This window comes from Rhinichthys klamathensis, unplaced genomic scaffold, assembly GCF_029890125.1.
Source record: "Rhinichthys klamathensis goyatoka isolate OS25496 unplaced genomic scaffold, OSU_Roscu_1.1 h1tg000082l_1, whole genome shotgun sequence".
Lineage (NCBI taxonomy): Eukaryota > Metazoa > Chordata > Actinopteri > Cypriniformes > Leuciscidae > Rhinichthys > Rhinichthys klamathensis.
Window position 1 is genome coordinate 1,876,119 of NW_026606624.1, and position 22,799 is coordinate 1,898,917.

A 22,799-nucleotide genomic window follows, 5' to 3' on the forward strand; every position below is an offset into this window, starting at 1 on the left:
CATGGCAATTTTATAAGCACCCTCCATGACAAGTTTAGGATATGGAATGAAAAGACCTTGGAAAATATTGTCTGCAACACTATCAGTACAATAAATAAACATGTGGTAAAAGTGTCAGATCAGACAGGAAGATGTATTGTGAGACAGCAGAGCTGTCGAACCCAGGGCTGAGGTCACTGTTTCTTATTGTAGTCAGGGCTGAAGGAGAGTAATTGGTCATGGATCAGTGAAGCTGAAGGAAGCAGATCCTCAGGTAAGAATGTGATGTTCAAATATCTTGTCATGATCCTTTGGGTATTACTGTTAAACTGTACATGAGTGATTCAGTCCAATAAGGGATTGGTTAGTGCGGTATGACAGTTTTATCAGTGTTTTGTGACATCTCTGTTGAAAAGAGGGTGTTTATTTGTAGTTTTAGACCAATTAAGAGTACTTTACCTTCACAGGTCTGTATGTCTGCCATCAGAGAGAATCCTGGGAAACAGGAACATTGGGCCAGTCCTCTTACCACAGAACACTGCTGAGAGCAGGGCCCATTACCTGCAGACAGTAGTAAAACTCAGTTAATACATCTATCACACTTCTTTTTATACATTGCATTATAATTACAATGGCAAGGATCACTTTTATTATTGTTGCGCCTGAATGATCAAATACACACAATTATGTCAAAATGCCCACCGTGGAGTATTCATGTAAACACAGTCGGTTATGTCTTATGTAAACAGTTTGGTGAAAACTGGATGTGTGTGAGTATTTTAGATTAACACATTTGGTCTTAAAGTGACAGGAGCCTAATATATCTACTGCGGTCTGTGTCATTAATCATTTGTCATAAAAGACAAAGAGAAAATCACTCACTGCTCTTGACAGAATGTCTGTTAATTTGTTCAATGTTAATTTGTTTATATTTAAATGCACAATATGTCATATTTTTAGATTAAAATATAAAAAAAAAACACTAGTGCAATGTTATATATTTTGTTGACTTGGGAACTTACACTATCCCAAATGTTTCCAACAATGTTTAAATCCAGAGAAATCTGCAATTTTATCCAGTATAACGGCCCATGCCAATGCGCAGTCTGTCTGTAAATCCCTCGATTTCCGATTATGTGAGCAACTGTTTGGATCAACAGAAAACTAATCATTGTTATTTAGCTCAATACGGTTAATTATCGGTCTTATTGCTTGATTCTCTTGTTTTCTTGGTTTACAGCGAGTAACATGTTTGTACTTTAGAAAGAGCTTTATTTGTAGTATCAGTATAAAACATCATCTTCTCTGCCAATGTATTTTAAAATTAATTACATGCCATTTAGCAACACAAGTCATCCAGATTTCATTAATATGATATTCAAATATCGATATAGTCTCATATCAGCCACAGAGCGAACGCACAGAGTAACGCTATAACATAACTTTCAACACACTCAAATGTATATTTAGGGCCCAAGCCTTGAAAAGGCGAAGGCCCTATTGTTTTCCTAAGGATTATTATTTATTATTATTATTATTATTATTATTATTATTATTTTACTACCTTTTGGGCACTTTTGGGGGCCTTAACGTGCTCGAAAACTCTTGAAACTTTGCACACATCTCAGAACCCGCGGCCATCAGGGCCGGGCTGAAGCTGGTACCCGGGCGTGGCAGGGGGGCTCGACAGCGCCCCCTGGAACGGGGTTTGAACACTTGGTCCATAAATCAAACACGCTTGCATGTAATAATATGAAACTCAGTACACATATAGATCTCATCGGTTCATATGTACTTCATGCTCTTACTTTTTACCCCAGCCCAACAGGAAGTCGGCTATTAAGGGTTGTTTGGAAAACACATGCAATGGAATGTGAAATACTCCTCCTAGAGAATTCAAACACACGGCACGAAACTCGGTCAGCATGAAGTCAAGACACTGAGGATGAAAAATTGCCAGGGGATTTTTGATATCTCGAACGGTTTGGCCGTGGTGAGTAAACGAAATTATGGCGAGAAACGTGAAACAGGAAGTGTGTTATAACTACTGCATACATTAACTAATCTTGATGAAACTTCAGCAGTGTGTTCGTTGTAAGAGCCCGATCACATGGATGTGACTATTGTGAGTCAAAGTTATAGCGCCACCAACTGGCAGCAGGAAGTGTGTCACTTTCAAAATGCTTTTAAATCACCCTCTTATTTTTACCCGATTTGCTTCAAACTTCATGTGCATAATGTAGACACACGCCAGATGTAGACCTGTGAAAGGATTATTGATATCTTAGATACTGTTGCCATGGCAATGCATCAAACATTAATATTCCTTTTTTTAAGCTTCTTCATGCTTTTTTATGCTTTCGGGCACTTTTGGGGTTCTTAACGTGCTCGAAAACTCTTGAAACTTTGCACACGGGACAAAACCCGCGGCCATCAGGGCCAGGCTGAAGCTGGTACCCGGGCGTGGCAGGGGGGCTCGACAGCGCCCCCTTGAACGGGTCAGACAATTTGGTCCATATATCCAACACGCTTTACCCTATTTGCTTCAAACTTGATGTGTATAATGTAGACACAAGCCAGATGTAGACCTGTGAAAGGATTGTTGATATCTTAGATGCTGTTGCCGTGACAACGCATCAAACTTTAATATTCTTTTTGGATACTTTTGAGATTCTTAGCGCACTTTTGGGGCCCTTAACATGCTCAAAAACTCTTGAAACTTTGCACACGGGTCAGAAACCGCGGCCATCAGGGCCGGGCTGAAGCTGGTACCCGGGCGTGGCAGGGGGGCTCGACAGCGCCCCCTGGAATGGGGTCCGAAAACTTGGTCCATAAATCAAACAGGCTTTACCCGATTTGCTTCAAACTTGATGTGTATAATGTAGACACACGCCAGATGTAGACCTGTGAAAGGATTGTTGATATCTTAGATGCTGTTGCCGTGACAACGCATCAAACTTTAATATTCTTTTTGGATACTTTTGAGACTCTCAGCGCACTTTGGGGGCCCTTAACGTGCTCAAAAACTCTTGAAACTTTGCACACGGGTCAGAACCCGTGGCCATCAGGGCCGGGCTGAAGCTGGTACCCGGGCGTGGCAGGGGGGCTCGACAGTGCCCCCTGGAACGGGGTCCGAAAACTTGGTCCATAAATCAAACACGCTTGAATGTAATAATATGAAACTCGGTACACATATAGATCTCATCGATTCATATATCCTTTGTACTTTTACTTTTTACCCCAGCCCAACAGGAAGTCGGCTATTATGGTTTGTTTGGAAGCGTATGCCCCTGGAATTCGATATACTCCTCCTAGAGAATTCAACCAATCGCCACGAAACTCGGTCAGCATGAAGTCAAGACATTGAGGATGAAAAGTTGCCAGGGGATTTTTGATATCTCGAACGGTTTGGCCGTGGCGAGGAAACAAATTTATGGCGAATAAAGGAAACAGGAAGTGTGTTATAACTTCTGCATACATTAACTGATCTTGATGAAACTTCAGCAGTGTGTTCGCTGTAAGAGTCCGATCACATGGATGTGACTATTGTGAGTCAAAGTTATAGCGCCACCAACTGGCAGCAGGAAGTGTGTCACTTCCTAAAGGCTTTGAAATCACCCTCTTATTTTTACCCAATTTGCTTCAAACTTTATGTGTATAATGTAGACACACGGCAGATGTAGACCTGAGAAAGGATTATTGATATCTTAGATACTGTTGCCGTGGCAACGCATCAAACTTTATTATTCTTTGTTGATGCTTTTGAGACTCTTAACATACTTGAAATTGCATGAAACCCGACAGACACATCACATTTATTAGACAGTAGACATGTGCAGAGTTTCAGAAACGGGCATGGTGAGAGCAATTAGAGAATAATGTTTAAGTTTAAAAACAGCCAGAATGGTTGTTTAGTCAAAAAATTTTTTTTTCCAAATCATACATAGTGTTATACTGCCCTCTTGTGTTCAAAATCAGGTAAAAAGCGAAAGTAAAATAAGGACGTCTGCACAATTCATTAATAATGGTGCAGAGTAGAGTGAGCTTTTTCAATTAATTCCTATGGAAGTAGGAATGAACTAAACAACGTTCGCTCTGTTCTGCTCGTCCCTCACCGTGGGCGCGCAGAGTTATGAATGCCCGTGCAGCCGTGAGAATTTTAGTTTCATTTTAAAATTAGCGCCATTTCGGGGGACGTATTACTTTAATTTATTTAACAAAAACACAATGTTGTGTTTTATTGCGAGTGTACACAAATATAAGTAAACACTTTGACGTTTGAATGATGTCCTGTATGAAGAAAATGACGGGGTATGTTTCACTGTTCAATCGCGCTGAGCCACCCAGACCCCCACACACACACTGACACACACACACACACACACACACACACACACAAACACACACACACACACACACACAATAATAAAACATTCAACCTAACATATACAAATTACACTGCTATGTTGAAATAGTCAGTAGTACAATTTGTATCATTCACAGTAAGCACCGCTCCACTGTGATTTTTCCAAGCACATTTTTGCACAAGTGAAGAGGATGATTTTTTCCGTCGATATTGGAACGTGAGTGAAGTACAAAGCCTGTAATAAAGAATAGTTTAGCATCCAAATACATCGCAAATGTTGCAACATTTAGATTCTAAAGAGAGATTTACGTGAGCCTAACACCACTTACTTTTACTTTTGTTTTAAATTATTTCGTTTTGGCTTTATTATAGTTATTTTTTTATTCGTGTTCTGTTCCGAATATCATTAAATTTAAAGGATTTGTTGTGGAATATTTTGAGTGTATAATCAAATAACACTAAACCGTCACTAGGTGTCGCCAGGCGACCGTCTTAATGAGCGGGTCATTGATTCATTCGTTCAAACGATTCGTTTGAACGACTGAGTCATTCATGAATAGGGTTGGGTATCGTTTGGGTTTTATCCGATTCCAGTACCTACTCGGTATTTTTTAAACGGTTCCGGTGCTTAAACGGTTCTTAAATCGGTACTTAAGAAAATGAAACCGCACACACTTTATCAAAAAATAATACCCTTTAATTTACAGGGCCAAACTGGACACAATATTAACTTAAATCTTTAAACAATATAAATACAAGTAACATATGGTAATAATAAAACCAATATAAAATAAAAATTCATATTTACATAATATCAAATGAAACAATATTGTATCAAACAATGTAATAATACTGGAGATTAATAGAGATTACTAGCAGGCAGAGCTGCCAACTCTCACGCATTGACCGTGAGACTCACGCAAATGACCCTTTTCACACAGAAAAATCGCGGACAAAGAGGACACTGACAGACAAGACAGAGAAGGTTACTTTTGATATGGAACAAATCCACAGCTGTCAGATTCTGTCAATATTTTTACGAGATTCACACAATAAATAACGTTTTGGCTCTTTGAAATGTGACAGATCGCTGTAGCGCGTCAGTTCAAACGGCACGTGATACAGCAGCCTACAAATCCACTGCTTCTTAGCTACGCAGCGTTGAGAGAACCTATGAAAGAGAACATCTCTGGTTGGTGTAACATATCTCTCAATAGGGAACGGGACGCAGCCAAGCTCCTCGCGCTGCCGACCAGCTTCCTTTTTCGGCAGAGAAATCTGAGGATCAGATGGCGCGCGCGCGACAGCATAGTATGACGACGTAAGTGCGTCGATGCGGCGCCATCAGCCAATGAATTGGCTTGATTCTATATGGGATTCAGACTATCGGCACACCCAGAGGGCGTTCTGACACGTAATTTTACACGTGAAATGGAGCCAAACCTTGCGAGAAAGAGCGCGCATGCGAGACAGAAGAAACTGTGCTCCAAACTGTGTAGCACACGCACGGCGGAGAGAGAGAGAGCGAGAGACCTTGTGTGTGTGTGTGTGTGTGTGTGTGTGCGCGTGTGTGCCTAATGAAGTTAGGCACCGAAATCAGGCACCGAAATTTTCTTTCTTATTCGGTCTGGTTACTACCGTTTACGTCGGAACCGGTTCCCTATTGGCACCGAGTTTCGGTACCCAACCCTATTCATGAATGAGACAGATGTTTATGGATTGGTCATTGAATCTTTGAGTCAACCAATTTGTTCAAAATGCTGAATCATTCAGTAATGAGAAAACACGTTGCTGTGAGATGCAATGGTTCTGCTGTGATCTTTGTTTAACTATTTTCGCTGCTGAAACAGAAGAACAGTCAACATTGCATCTAAAATGTAAGTGACTTGACACGTGTGTGTGTGTGTGTGTGTGTGTGTGTGTGCGTGTGAGTGCGTGCGTGCGTGCGTGTGTGTGTGTGTGTGTGTGTGTGTGTGCAATCAATCCCAGGTAAGAGGCATGAATAATGAGAATTGGACTTCTAGGAGTGAGGTTAATATTCCGGAGACGGTTCCCTCGGATTGTGAAAAGGAGGCGGCGCGGGAGTGGCCAGGCATTGCGCTACTTCTGTTTCAAAGTTTAAAACAATGCTAATATCATTTTTTTGAACGATTTCATTACAAATGTTTATTTTATATATTTATAAAATATTATAAAATATAATAACTATGTTTTGTCCTATTAACAAAAGACAGGCAATGTACTATTAACAAATGTTAATAGTTTTTTAAAAGTTAAAATGATACTTTATACATTTGTTTTGTGTCAGATGATTAACAATATAAATTAAACAAAGCTTAAAACAAACAAAATAATAAAACGAAAACAAAGCTTGAACATTTTATTTAATTGAAAAGCCTTTTTGAAATAAAATGTGTTTTTTTCCCTCTGAAATAGCAAAAGCATCGCACACTTAGCTGTACCTGCTCTAAATAAATAATAGTATTTAAATAAAAATACAAAATCGAAATAAATAAATTATATAAAACAAAATCAAATCAAAGAAAATAAATCTTATTAAAGTTATGCAGGCACACATTTAACAATAATTTTCAAGTGACAAATAAAATCAATCAAAATTCCTTACACATGGAGTTAATCCTGACGATTCCTGAGGCGCCTTTCCTCATGACACTCGCTTTTTTTTTCGAAGATATATTTTCTTTGGTTTGATTTTGTTTTTGTAATAATTTATTTTATTTAGTTCGATTTTGTATTTTTATTGAATTACTATTTTTTATTTAGAGCAGGTACAGCTAGTGTGTGATGCTTTTGCTATTTCAGAGGAAAACAATAATTTTATTTAATTAATAATTTTTGTTTCAGTCCACCATATAATTATGTTGTGTTTGATCTATGGAAAAAAGTTAGTTGTGAAATGGTTGAATATTAACAAAAGTTAATAGTTTTTTACAAGTTAGAATAATACGATATATATATATAAACAAGCCGGTGGCACCGCCACCCCGGTGCCTTTAGGGTTACTGTGCATGACGGGCAATATCGTAACTCCGCTTTGACCTTTGAGAAGATGTGTGCTATAGAGCTTGCATTGGTGTGGGCTCTGCAAAAGTGTGTGTGTGTGTGTGAGGCGTGATTGAACAATGTAGACATATATATATATATATAAAGGCACCGGGGTGGCGGTGCCACCGGCTTGTTTATATATATATATATATATATATATATATATATGAATATAGCTGCGAGCAGCGATGAAGGGCCAAAGCCGGCGGCACCGCCACTCCGGTGCCTTTAGGTAACTAAAGGCACCGGGGTTGCGGTGCCACCGGCTTGGGCCCGTAATCGCTGCTCGCAGCTATATTTAGTATGATTGTTTTTACCAAGTAAAACAGCGCTGCATTAGCCCACAATTTTAATTTTAAATCCCCAAATTGAAAAGTGACCTGTATGAGTAGTGATTCAGTACTAACTGTATCAAAATTCTAGTTCAAGGAAGAAGGAGACGAACCAGCAATGGTTAAAAGTAACTTTAATCGTAAAATAAACAAACTGCGGAATATAAGGATAATAAAAGCTGCGGTGTTCCTCCATGGGACTCGATCCGCTCCCAGGCTCTCAGCCCCACCCTGCTTCATACCACAGTACATCTCATCCATGAACACGATTTCTGCCTGATTCCCGTCGGATTGCTTTCCATCGGCTGTGGAGGTGAAGATGACAACTCCCATGATTCCACTCTCATTAATGCCAGAAAGGAGCTGCTGTGCTCATGGATGACCATAACAGATTTCGTTAAAAATTGAACTATGATCAGCCTGACTTAACGAGTCACCCAGATACATCCAGATCATTTCCGTACTGATTGATACTCCAGAAACACGACGGTGCCCCAGACAAGACACAGACTTCCAGTAAATGTTTAAGTCCTTAAACATCTACCATCAATCCCAAACCAGATATACATTAAACGTTGTGGCATATGGACTTCTCTTGTGAAGTGCTTTATCTTCTGGATGGCTTGCTGGATGAGGAGGAAGTGGTGATTTTTTGCTCCTCTGTTCAGCGTGTTTCAATTAAGATAACATGTGTTGTGCAGAGCATTAGAATGACCATACAGTACCTGTGAGGCTACATGGTCTGGAATTTAGTTCTCTGTCATGGTGCCAGAACCATGTTATGCGCACACCAAAACAACCAATTATGTTAAGATTTGACTGAGGCCGGATACTGATCAAAATCACTGAAGGATTCTGAGTTCTTCCAACCACAAAACATTTGCATAATGATTCATCATGAATGAAGCTAAAAAATATATCATAATATGTATTACAAAATGTCAAACATTCTTAGGCCTTTAAAGTCTGACATATATATATATATATATATATATATATATATATATATATATATATATATATATATATATAACTTTAAAAGGTAAAAGACTAATACACATTGTAAAATTTTATAATCAATATGTGTGATATTTACACTCACCGGCCACTTTATTAGGTACACCTGTCCAACTGCTCGTTAACACTTAATTTCTAAGCAGCCAATCACATGGCGGCAACTCAGTGCATTTAGGCATGTAGACATGGTCAAGACAATCTCCTGCAGTTCAAACCGAGCATCAGTATGGGGAAGAAAGTTGATTTGAGTGACTTTGAACGTGGCATGATTGTTGGTGCCAGAAGGGCTGGTCTGAGTATTTCAGAAACTGCTAATCTACTGGGATTTTCACGCACAACCATCTCTAGGGTTTACAGAGAATGGTCCGAAAAAGAAAAAACATCCAGTGAGCGGCAGTTCTGTGGGCGGAAATGCCTTGTTGATGCCAGAGGTCAGAGGAGATTGGCCAGACTGGTTCGAGCTGATAGAAGGGCAACAGTGACTGAAATAACCACTCATTACAACCGAGGTATGCAGCAAAGCATTTGTGAAGCCACAACACGCACAACCTTGAGGCGGATGGGCTACAACAGCAGAAGATTCCACCGGGTTCCACTCATCTCCACTACAAATAGGAAAAAGAGGCTACAATTTGCAAGAGCTCACCAAAATTGAACAGTTGAAGACTGGAAAAATGTTGCCTGGTCTGATGAGTCTCGATTTCTGTTGAGACATTCAGATGTTAGAGTCAGAATTTGGCGTAAACAGAATGAGAACATGGAACCATCATGCCTTGTTACCACTGTGCAGGCTGGTGGTGGTGGTGTAATGGTGTGGGGGATGTTTTCCTGGCACACTTTAGGCCCCTTAGTGCCAATTGGGCATCGTTTAAATGCCACGGCCTACCTGAGCATTGTTTCTGACCATGTCCATCCCTTTATGGCCACCATGTACCCATCCTCTGATGGCTACTTCCACCATGTCACAAAGCTCTAATCATTTCAAATTGGTTTCTTGAACATGACAATGAGTTCACTGTACTAAAATGGCCTCCACAGTCACCAGATCTCAACCCAATAGAGCATCTTTGGGATGTGGTGGAACGGGAGATTCGCATCATGGATGTGCAGCCGACAAATCTGCGGCAACTGTGTGATGCCATCATGTCAATATGGACCAAACTCCCTGAGGAATGCTTCCAGCACCTTGTTGAATCTATGCCACGAAGAATTGAGGCAGTTCTGAAGGCAAAAGGGGGTCCAACCGGTTACTAGCATGGGGTACCTAATATAGTGGCCGGTGAGTGTATATTTGACCATATTACTGGTAATATTTTTGATCCAATAAATGTAGCCTTGGTGAGTATAAGAAACTTCTTTCAAAAACAAAAAAAATCGTACTAACCCCAAACCTTACAGAAGTATGTTATGTGAACTTTATACTACGTGGCTGTTGAATGCTTGAATCTGATTGGTGCAATTATTTTCAGGGAAACGCACAGCTAAAGTAGTTCCAGGCAGGTCTTGATCGCATTACTTTGCCAAATGTTTTCAGTTATTTCAAAAGGTCCTTACAGCCTTTAACAGCAAAAGAACCAAAACTCACAACGATTACGTACCTGCACATGGGTTATGAAAGACTGGGGGTTGAGTGGTGGGTTCTTGTCTTGCTGGAGCTACAGTAAGCAGCCTGTCTTCTTCACTAACCCTGTTGTCTTCCTCCTGCTTCTCTGTCAGAAAGAGAGAGAAAAGAGTGAAATCTCACAGGGATGAGTCATTCTTTTTCATTTTACACCCTGTCAGATGGTCTTTTTGGTAGAGGAGTGACCAGATGCGAAATATGGAAAGTGCTATTTGATTTGTGACATTTGAATTCCTTTCATTCCAAAAGTCAGCTGAAGAATGCTGGAGGGAAGTTATTGGTGGTCGTATCATTAGTTCAGTCCAGACATGAGATCATGAGTCAAGTTTCAAACTGCGGAGCAGCAAAACACAATCTCTATCAACATTCCCATGTCTCCAGAGACACAAAAACAACATTGACACATGATGGCAATCCCATCATGCAGTGGTGTTGTTAGGGTTTGGCTGTATAACCAAGGAAATGGGACAAATAATTTACAAACTGCAGTGAATCAGGCAAAGCAAAGATAGTACCATCACTGTGCTATCTAGTTAAAGGGATAATTCACACAAAAAAGAACTCTGTCATATGTTATTATTTATATATGTTTTTATATATTTATATATTTTCATTTTGGAGCTAGACCAACCCAGTTATTTATTTTATAATATTTAGAAAAACTGTACAGGATATTGATATTGATGGAGATTGATCAAAATTCATGCTTTTAAAAACAAAAATCTCGAGTTATGAAACAACATGCAGTGTTGTTTGCCTGTGCCTCAACGTGTTATGTTATATAAAGAATTAATATTATTCATGTGGTTCTTTAGAGTTCAAAGGTTTGAAAAATAATACACCAGGACGTCTAATTCACTGACTCATCATAAAAAAAACCTTCACTAGATTGCTGTATGTGCAAGCACGCACCTAAATGCAAAGTCACAGTACACACAGTGTTATTTAAGGTCATTTTAAATCCAAATCAGTTCTAAGTAATGCACACACACTGCAGACAGGATATTGAGAAGGTATTACGATTAAGTCCTCTATTAATGCAGAGTGTGTTTTGAGTGCATAAAGATTAGACTTCATTATGCTAGGTTGTATACAGAAGTAGATCTCTGCTCTGAAAGTCTAGGAATAACATAAACCCCCACTGGTTCTCAACAGCCTTTGTGCATATCCAAATAGAATTTTGTTGAACTATACCTGCTTAATCTAAAATGGTTCACACACAAAACTGAATCTACATACAGTATAACACAAACAAACAGGTTGTTCCTGAGTCATCAGAACTCAAAGAGGGGCTGATCTTACCTGGCACACAGGTGCGGGCATCCTGCAGGAGTGTGTATCCAGGGTGGCAGGCGCACAGGTAGGAGTCGCGAGTGTTAATGCAGGTGTGATGGCAGAGCAGTGCAAATCTCTGGCACCTGTCATCATGCTCCAAATCCTCCAGTGAATTAGCTGCAGGATCCACATCCCCGACCGACAGCGCTTGCTTCGAAAACCGACTGTCTGATACTGAGGAAGGGGAGAGATAGTAAGATTAGTACGATCGCTTGCATGTGACTCTATTTACATTACTGACATAAATGCATATACACAGTCACTAGGGATGCAACAATATCAGAATTCTAATATTATAGATAAGCCTGATAAGCCTATTTACATGTTCATGCTATGGCCAATAAATGATAAACGGTTTAAAAATTAAAGAAACAAACTATACATAAAACACTGAAAAATTACATCAATCATTTCAATGCTGCAAGTGAATTTAGTCATCACAACATTATAAATGTACAGTATGAAGCATTTAGGTAACACTACTTAAAAGGTTTTCATAAAGTACGTTATAATGCATAATATATATTCACAAAAACACTACGCAGAGCTAAAACAAGTTAATTCTGAGTAACAAATGCCATTAAAAAAGACCAAATGCTTTGAAAAAAAAGTGCATCATAAGTGATCAAACTGTCATGCTCAGTTCTAAGTTCTTAATTTAATATTCTAAGTTATTTCATATTTTAAAAGGTACACTATGTAACTTTTTTTATTAAAAAATTACAGTGTATATAATGAGCGAGTATATCATGAATCCATTTTCCAAACTGTGTTTTCATCTTATCCTGAATCATCTGACAAAATAGAAGCTTCATTATTTGAAGTGAATTCAAATCTTTTATATTGGCGACAATATTGGCAGTTTTCAACAAAGGTTTTGATGTAATGATATAACTGAATATTTATATATATATATATATATATAACTGAATATAACTGAATATAAATACATGTGCACATCTCAAACATTTCAAAATAAAAAGTACTTTTATCATTTTTATTGGGATGCCATTTGGTGTAAACCTATAAACTTCCCATGTCATAAATCAGCTGTTATTTTGAGAGACTTTCTGGCTTTGACTCACAGAAAGCGTTTGATTTGAAGGGCCCTTTGAAGCATTTTTTAGCACTTCTGTCTGGAAAGACACTACAACAACAGATGCTATGATTGTTTTCCCTTCAAAGTGCCCTGAGTAGATATCATTTATGCCATCTGTAATGTCCTGACAGTCATATGGGTCTACAGGGGACCTCTCTATGACATTATTTCCTGTTTTATGGGGGGTTGTTTGTCATAAGATGGCTTCCACACCCACACTGTTTTTTTGTGTGGAAATTATATTTGAACAAAACGGCTTCATTATTTTTTCCAAGTAATAAAAAAAATAAAATAAACAATAATCAAGAATTTTATCCTTTTTTCCTTCATAACAATCCAAGGATGACCTTGACATTTTTCACTTAATGTCCCAAAAAATGTTAAAATGTATATTCTGAAATATTCAAGACATTGGGGCTTATTAATGAAACAAACATTATGAACTAGAACAGATTTCTGTGTAAACATACAAAGTTGTGTATAGTATGGTTTTACAAATATTATCTGGACATAAAAAAATGTAAAAAATTAAAAAATAAATAAAGTAATTTTTTTAGCTAATATGCTGATTGGTCGATTGTATTTCTCAACTAAAGATCTTTTTCAATAATACATTTCACTTGTGTTATTTCACTAGTGTCTCTAATGAATGTTTTTCATAACTCAAGGATAAACCAGATGTCAACCAGAACGACACGGCAATGTCGACTACTTTTACGTAAACATAATACATATTGAAACACTCCAGTCAACATCTGTCATTCCACCACTGCCAGCTGTTCTTGCCATGCTCTCTTTGTCCTCCATCTGCCAATCACATCCTATCAATCCCAAATCCACAGTCAACGAAGTCTACACAACAACTGACGGAGTTAATCAACAGGCTTTCCAACATCGCACACCAATTTGGCAAGGCGTTCGACTGACTTGGCAATTAGCGTCTGGCTAAACATAATAAACAGACTCGGTTTCACCTTACACAGCGCACTGGTGTAAAGTAAATATTTCTCACAGTCATTAACTGCATGTAAATGCAATGGAGGGAGAAGGAGATTAAACATTTCCGCTATAATTAATCACGTTATGGGTGTGAGGTGGCAGGGGGCCTGAGAAAGCATCCCTCATGGAAATAATTACCTCTCAACCGTTTCTGTATCGCTTAAACCTTTGATGCAACCGAAAGGGATTACATAGTTAGCAATAGTCTCCTTAAAAAGAGAAAGAAAATGCATTTCTTTGGATACCTCTATGGAGGCAATTTAATTGGACCTATTTTAGCGTTCCATCATCTGTATTTGCAACACGAAAAGGAAATAAACCAGTAGCTACTGACACGGCTACAGCTAATCTCACCTTGCCTCAGGATATCAGGTAGGCTCTTAAGGGGAAGCAAGGCACTGGGCCAAAGGAATGCGCCATTTGAGACATAGCAAGAGGTTAAGTCTGGGTTTTAAAAGGAATATTGACCTGTGTCTATTGACTAAGGTTTTGCTGATAACTGAGGGAGTGCTAGTTGGGTAATGGACACCTGCCATTACACTGATATGACACTATGGCTCTCAGGGTGACAGAAAACAAAGCCAGGATGTGAGGTGTTGAACAACTTTATTTAGCTAAGCCACATACAGGTTTAAGGCACTTAATTAAATTGAGGAAAATCTTCCTCACACACACACACAAAATATTAGAAATGGTTCATTGCTTATGTTTCTCTGATAAATTTGAAATCTATTTCAAAATTATTAAACATTTTAAAACACATTCTTGGAACGTGAAAGCTTTAGGTTATGTTTTTATTAGGGCTGGGCAACGATTAATCGCATCCAAAATAAAAGTTTGTGTTTACATAATATATGTGTGTGTAGTGTGTATAATTATTTTGTATATATAAATACACACACATGCATGTATATAATTAAGAAATATTTGCATGTATATACTTTATATATATTTATACATAATTAATATTATATATAAATATAAATATTTGATATATTACTAACACATTTTTCTTAAATATATACATGCATGTGTGTGTATTTATATATACAAAATAATTATACACACTACACACATTATGTAAACACAAACTTTTATTTTGGATGCGATTAATCACGATTAATCGTTGCCCAGCCCTAATTTTTATATAAATATTTAATTTATTTTTATATTAGATAGCATTTAACAAAGAAAAAAAGATTTAACTCTAATTTTGTAGGGTCTAAACTACACAGTCAGACAATGTGTGGGTCTGGATTTGGATTTCTGCTGTATGTTCGCCAGTGAACATTATTCATGTATTCCGAATACAAAAGGATTAAGTAAACATCCATTTTCCAAATTTAAATTGATTTCACGCAATGAAATCAGGTTGAGGCAAAATAATTATGTTGCATTACCTCATTTTAATAAATTCAATTTAAAAAGCAACACAATCCATTTTTGGAGTGTATACACAGTCTATTTCTAAACTAATATCAGGTCTTATCCCAGTGTAAACATATAGCATAATTCCAAAAAAGAGAACAATGTTTCCATGCAAATCCTGCCAAAATGAGTGAAATTAGTCAGCTGAAACATTTGAGACAGGAGGAAAGTTTGCTGGCATGGGCAGAAAGGCAACAGCCTGCTTTGCCATCTGCTTCTGATTCAGCCCAGCTTGCCAGCATCTTTGTGCGTTATTATGAACGGTAACGTGACACCTGACCAATCAGCTCTGGGCATCTTTCTTTCCTCTGATCCATCAATGTCAACCTCTCGGCCAGCAGTGTGACGAACTTGAACGTGAAACTGAATGCCAAGACAAAGCCAGATTTCAGACGCTTCCAAATATGATCCAGGCTTTAAAAACAAACAAGCAAAATCACGACTAAGCCACTGATGTTAATAAGAAGACATTAACTCAAAAGTCATTGGGATGAAGAGATAACTGGGACATTGTGGTAAAAAGAAATCCAACTCAAAACTGAGACATTCCAGTTCCTCGTGTGGTTTCACATCATATGGTGTGTCTCCATCACAACCCTTTCTTGGCATGACAGCCCGTCTAGATCTGTTCTTCAAAATAAAATATGAACTCTCACTCACCCCGGACCCAACCACTGGAAATCAGCCATACACTACACTAGGTTACACATTGCAAAGCATGAGTAAACTCTGCTGTAAAAACAAAACTCCAGGTTATGTAAAAGAAAAGAATTTCACCTCTCTTAGGAAGAAGAGTCGGTTGAGGTCTCTGTTTTTTCTTGATCGTGGGCGGAGCAGGACCTTCCTCGCCCACCTCGCAGCACTTGAGGAAGACGTGTCCGCATGGGTAACTCAGATGCTCATGCATTTCACAACCTTTACCTTCTTTCCGTAAACGCAGACCCAGTGCACAGCAGTTACAGCAGTCCTACATTAAATAGCAAGAAAGAGATCGAAAACATTTTTTTCAGTCCTAACCAGTCATGTTGTGACCGTCGAGCAATAAGTCATTTGTCTAGCAGCAAGTCATTTCCACACTGAAAGCCACAATTATGTATATCCACAAACACAGCCAATCAGAGCATTTTTGAGGTTTAACATAGACCACCTTTCATACTTTGAAAAAAAAAAAAAAATTCAAACTATTTTAACACATTTATTATTATTATTAAATAATTTAAATCAATACTTTCATTCAGCAAGGACCGATTAAACTGATCAAAAGTGAAAGTAAAGCTTTTATAGTGTAAGATATTTGTTTCAAATAAAATATGTTTATTTGACCTTTCTATTCATCAAAGGATCCTGGAAAAATGTATCAGTTTCCACTAAAATATTAAGCAGATCAACCGTTTTCAACATTGATAACAATAAGAAATGTTTCAATTCAGCATATTAGAATGATTTCTGAAGGATCGTGTGACACTGCGGGAAATTCAGCTTTGCCATCACAGGAATTAAAAATATATATATATATATTAAAATAGAAAACATGTTTTAAACTATATTATTATTTCACAATTTCGCTGTTTTTACTGTATTTTTGGTCGAATAAATTACCGACCCCAAACTGTTGAACAGAAGTGTAATTGGACCAAGGGAATTTCACCGTGGGCCGGGCTACCCAGCTTGAACCAGCAGAAATATCCTGCTGCTTGTTGTGTTCACAGCTTGTTAAGACAATTTTTTTTTAGTTTTTGTCATGTTGGGACTGATTAGGACATGTTGTTATCGCCAAGCCTTTCACATGACCAGACAGTATTCAGTAAATAATTTCCAAACATACTGAATACCGCAGAGATCAAACATCATTTGTATTTTTCTTTCATTATTTTATGAACTTTGTAGACGGTTTGAAAACAGTCGTTATTTTTTTAGTCCGTTTGATGCCACTAGTTAATATCTTACCATTTGGGAATCTTCTCCGCAGAGCGGGCTGTTTCCCTCACAGGCATGTCCGGCCTTTGCTGCATTCATGCCAGCCTGACACCTGCTCTCTCTCAGAGCACCTGAACAGCACTGCTTCTGGACAACACTTGAACAAAGCAGAAACAAATGTTTTAACATAATTTAATACCCGTTTCTAAAACCAAGCCTGTCAACACCTTTCTCATCAGATTTACTTGTTGTTTAGAGCAGAGGTTTTCAAACTGGGCTCTAAGGACATCATATGTATGTTTTTATTGTATTTTTGATCAGATAAATGCAGCCTTGGTGAGCATAAAAGCATAACATCTTATAGACCCCAAACTTTTGAACAGTAGTGTACAGTATATTATATTATATGATATAATTATTATATAATATATAATAATAATATAATATACTCTATATTGTTATAACCAATCTCTTCTTTATTTTATTTTTTACAGCCATAATTTGTGTCTCTTCAGGTTTATACATTTAATTGTTGGTAGAAAAAATGCAGTGTCAACTTATAGAAACGTCATATATTTCCTGAAAAATTTTTTTATAGTTAAATTGTCTGTTTATACATGAAAATATAAAGCTCTCTTTTACATTTAAGGAAAGGTGTCCCTCATATACATCCTCATCATATTTACAAGTCCATGTCACCCAAAAAGTCGAAAACCTCTGGATGCTTTGGAAACTACTGGTTGCAACTGACCAATCAGTAGCAGCTTTTTACATTTCATTTCCATCCAGAGAAAATGAGTATGGACTATTTTCACTCACTCCGCTTCCTGCTTGACTGATTCCTCAAGGAATATGTACTGAGAGTGAGCAGCATAACCAAGGATCTGAAACGGTCATCCAGCTTACCCACACACAGAGCTGAGGTCTTCTGTTTTGACAGGCAGACGGTTGCAGTGCTGGTTCTCCTCAGCCCATTTCTGCCCGGCCACACAACAGCTCTCCACCAATCCTGGAGGTGAAAGCGCAGAGAGGACAACTATCTCACAGATCAGTTTTATCTTACATAAACCAGACAAAGAATAGAGAGTTTACAGTGAACGCTTTTCTGACATGAAAAGGGCAGACAGGCAGACAAGAAACTCAGCATTGATAGAGCCCCAGAGGCGAAGCCCAACTCGGATCCATAGAAGAAGCATAAAAGATGTAATCTGCAGCCTTTGTATAGAGGGAAACAGAGAGACTGACTCAAAGACTCAGACACAGTCATGGTATGTGCATCATCATGGGCGTCATTTGCACAAAATAACTCAGCCTTCAAATATTTGTCTTTAAAAAAGCACCAATTTCGATACGCCGTCTATTGAAGACGAATTTGAGGAGCATATCCGGCTGATCTTTTCGACAAATCGTGATACAAAGAAACAAGAGTAATGACTCATTTCAAACACTTGACATTTTGAATTACTCATCCCTCAGTGTGAATGAAGGCCTGAATTAAATTCAAATTGAACAAAATCAGTTTGTGGAAATGATGGATGAAAACCATAAAAATATAGTAAAAAATCATATGGCTTTTCTATTCAGACATGCTGTGAAACAGCAGTTAAATGAATTTTATATGATTAAATCCCATTACTTCTATGAGTGTAGAGAGTATAGAAATGTAGAGAGGACTTAATAACATTAAGTATAAGTCTGACAAGGGTAATTTTCAATCAGACCTTAAGAGGGTAAAAAAAAAAGACTGCTTCGGTGTGATTCTTAAGGCCCTTTCATATCAAACGCTAAAAGTCAGTGCAAATGTTTGGTGTGAACAATACTTTGAATTGATAAAATGGATTCCCATGGAGTTATTCATTCTGGGAGTGTACATTTGCAAAAGAAGAAAATAGGCAAAACAGGGCTAGTTGACACACTAGGAACTAGGAAGTCATTAGGGCCCGAGCACCGATGGTGAGAGGACCCTAATTGCTCCGTTTATTAAGGTTATTTTTGCTCATTTATAAATTGCTTTGTGTGTCATAATTGTTTTTATTTTGCTAAAAAGCCAGTAAGATGTAATTTTTTTTCCCTGTATAAGGTAATTTCCACTGTAACATGTCTACAGAGGGGCATGTTGTGTTGTGTCTTTTTAAATGATGATAACCAGCCCGCATCTCCTCTATAACCAGACACATCCATGATCTGTGAATTTACTTGGAGAAGATCTGATTGTAAAATTGCTTGAGCAGTGACATGAGGCCCTGGGATTCCTGGAATGCTTGACAGGGGTCACTAGCTGCTGTTCCAGGTGACTTTTTCAACTTTTTGATAAACTTCCATCTGTACTAAATATCTCAGAAACAATAGGGCCTCTAAGCTATATTTACTAATCAGTGGACAGACATAGAAGTAAACAGAGTGGAACGTCTGATTGGCTTCATGCAACAACTAAAACAGTAATTCAGTCAAATTTCAAATCTGTTCCTGCTGAACTCAAAGAAAAAATTGCAGAACTGGAACGCTTGCCATTCACAGTTCTTCACACCCCTTGAGTGTTTGTTTATTAAATATTTGGGCTAATTCGATTACTATTCGATTATAATTGATCGTAGCTGCCAATAACCGCATAATACATTTTGATTAAAAATTTCCCAAAAAAGTCTGCAGATTTTGCCTGGGATTTCTTACTTCGTGTGACGTACATGTGAACAGCAGAAGTTCTGGAATTGATTAAAAAATTTGTTCTAATCAAGTCAGACAAGGCATAATCAACAAAAAAGTCACTATAAAAAATTTTACACGTTTCCAAAGCCCAACAACAAGGGGAAAAGGGTATCTCTTCTATGCTGTTGGTTGTTTGGTTTCCATTGTTTTGCACTAATGTGTCAGAAAATGCATTGAACCAAAATCCTGCGCCTCTTAAACATCAAGCATGATTGGGAAGAGATTGATTAAGTTGTGAGATATATGACAAATCCCTCAAGTTCCCCAAGCAAAACCAGAGAAAGGATGTGGAAGCACCATGTGTTCTTAGTTTTCTTTGTGTTGCGAGTGCAGTGAAGTTCAGTGCATTTAACTTTCATGTAGAAAAAAAAAAAAAAAAAAATGGTGTGGCGCTGGAATCTTGTCATGCCGCACCTGGTTTATATACTACAATTTTTATTAAAACATTCTGTAATGCTTAAAAGAGTTAAAGGTTTGTCTATAAATATAATCTTCCAAATACAGCAGAGGAAAAACTCATTAGCGAAGTGTCTCGAGAGACAAAGAGTGACCGGTACTCTATCAAAGAACACAAAAACTGACCCCAAGACAAAACAACAGTCGCTTAGCAATCAGCTAAAAACAACGTCTCTGCTTTCCTGTTTAACTTTCACAGCCATAAAAAATGAGTGATGCCCCTTTTTTGAGCCTTGAATTGTATTGGGGTTTGTTTATTTGTACAAGGGCATGTTGTTCACGTTATTCAGTGTATGTCATTTTATGATACCGTGAAAGCAGGAAAGCACAAGCAATGATTCATAATGGCTTTGAGTTTCTGCTCATTTTGCATAAGTGCAACAACTATTAAAATAAGTAAAAAAAAAATATGTAAATGTACTTTTTGATAAAAGAGTAGAACATGTAGCACTAGTCTTTCATTAAGCCCAGACTTATTTCCCAATGAAGGCCTTGCGCATTAAGTTAAACAAAGCTAATGTTTAGGCTTTGACTTTATTAAAACATCCTTCTCAAGGATTTTCTTCAATATGCTTACAAAGGCCTGTATACCGAGAGCCTGTTGAATTGCAGTATTGATCACATTGTTGTTGAGGTCTGTAAAACATCCCATAGATAACTCATGGTGATAAATGTTTACATGAAGGGGTGGGCGCTAAAACGAAGGCTGTTGCCATTGCTCTGTTAGATCATCATTAGGTCATCTGTAAAGCAGATGGTTACAATACAAAGCGCTCTTCAAAACAGGTCCTCTCTGAGCTCCACAGATTTCGCCTTTTCTTTCACAGATGGTCACAGAACATCTGCAGGATCAAAACCAGGGGGATTTGTGAAAGCATGGATTGAATCAGTGAACAGTGTGTCGGTAACAACTAACCAGAAAATACAGTAACATAAAGACAAATGTCTGCTTCATCAGTATTCTTGAAAGTAAATGAAAGGTATCGATAAATGATTATTCAATCAACATTTATGAAATAGAGCTGTTAGGTTTGTAAACGCAGAAGAAACATTTAAAATGTTGCCATTTTTAGAGCAATTTGGCCTAGAATAGCATGCTTTTTATATTTATAAGTGAAACAAAGATGGTTCACATTATTTGAAGAGACTTTAATGTTTCGCTCTACATTTTGCTCACATTTGTTGAACAGCGGCTCTTCGAGTAATGTCAACCACACACCGTATGTTACTCATAAATTCAAAACTGCTGTTCTAAAAAGAATCCAGTAAAGTTTCCCAAGAGAACTCATGGCGAATTAGCCTAGGTCGACTTACAAATTGACGTCAAGACTGAACAGCTCTGTCGGGTCACACAAATGCCATAATCAGCCACAAACTGCAGATTCAGTCACTCTAATGATCTCATTTTTAATCTTCTTAAAAGCATTCATGGCTCATTGGCGTTCATTGACATATCTGTGATGACGAACTTGAGTTCATAAGTTGAACTTCAGTTAACCATACTCCCCTTTAACTAGTCATAAAGTCACATTTTGACCTCAAAGCGGCAATTGTCTGATCTTTCTGGGCAACCTTGAAGAGCTCTTGACTTTGGTTATTTACTCCCAAAGAAGACAATGAGAGATCCATTGTTCATTCCCACAGAAAAACAGATGTTAAATAACCAAAATATTTACTATGTTTTGTTTTAAACTGTTTTATCGAACGGCACAAATCGAATCCTTCCTTCCCAGTTTGAAGCAGGAAGTTCAATGTGAACGTCAATGTTAATGAGAAAGGATAAAATACGGAAGAAACATTGAACATTGCATTGAAACATTGTGCATGCATCATTATTCCATATACAAACAAAGACTGTATCATCAGCAAGACGATGTTTTGAGAAAATGGACATTGTTCCTGTAGTTTGGACTTTAAACAAGATATTGTGGAACTAAACACTTCTAACTAGAACCAGATGCAATCTGCAGATGCTTTTAGGGGAAACCGGTGGAGGTTTTGTGGAATGAATTTAAAGAGGGTAAAATAAATTAAATATATTTGCCAATATATTTAATAAACGAACCAATAGGGGATAGGAGATGCATATAAAATCTGAGGACTTCCTTACACTTCCTAAGAATGATGGCTATTCAAAATGATTCACTGGATACTCTCAGACTAATGGTAAATGTCACTTCACACAGGTGACACAATTTAAAATCTGAGCACTCTGCGTTGTTGCAAAATCTCAGACAGTTTTAACAGTGACAAATACACTCCCAAACAATGGCATAGGGCCACTAACTCGCAAAGTACATCTACTTGACATAGAGCACTGGAGGGGCATTAAACATTGGTTTTATTTCTGGCTGCATTTCAGGGCCCCAAATGTATATTTTCCAATGTACTTCTAAATGTGCACCATCAAAGTCGCTTTTTAATAAACAATATCTACGAAGTCAGCGCTTAGAACAAGTGCCTGAAGCTTTTCAATTT

At 37.8% G+C, this 22,799-nt stretch overlaps 1 protein-coding gene across 3 annotated transcripts in view; it reads right to left on the reverse strand.

Moving 5' to 3' along the window:
- Positions 1-22,799, reverse strand: part of fbln2 (fibulin 2) — a 71,915-nt gene that overhangs the window by 24,210 nt on the left and 24,906 nt on the right. For all 3 annotated transcript variants that reach the window (XM_056251405.1, XM_056251406.1, XM_056251404.1), the window contains exons 3-8: positions 18,066-18,168; positions 17,190-17,316; positions 16,020-16,209; positions 11,684-11,890; positions 10,359-10,469; positions 439-540 (exon numbers count right to left, since the gene is read on the reverse strand). In XM_056251405.1, the coding sequence (XP_056107380.1) occupies positions 439-540; positions 10,359-10,469; positions 11,684-11,890; positions 16,020-16,209; positions 17,190-17,316; positions 18,066-18,168 (840 nt within the window). The remainder of the gene's footprint in view (positions 1-438; positions 541-10,358; positions 10,470-11,683; positions 11,891-16,019; positions 16,210-17,189; positions 17,317-18,065; positions 18,169-22,799) is intronic.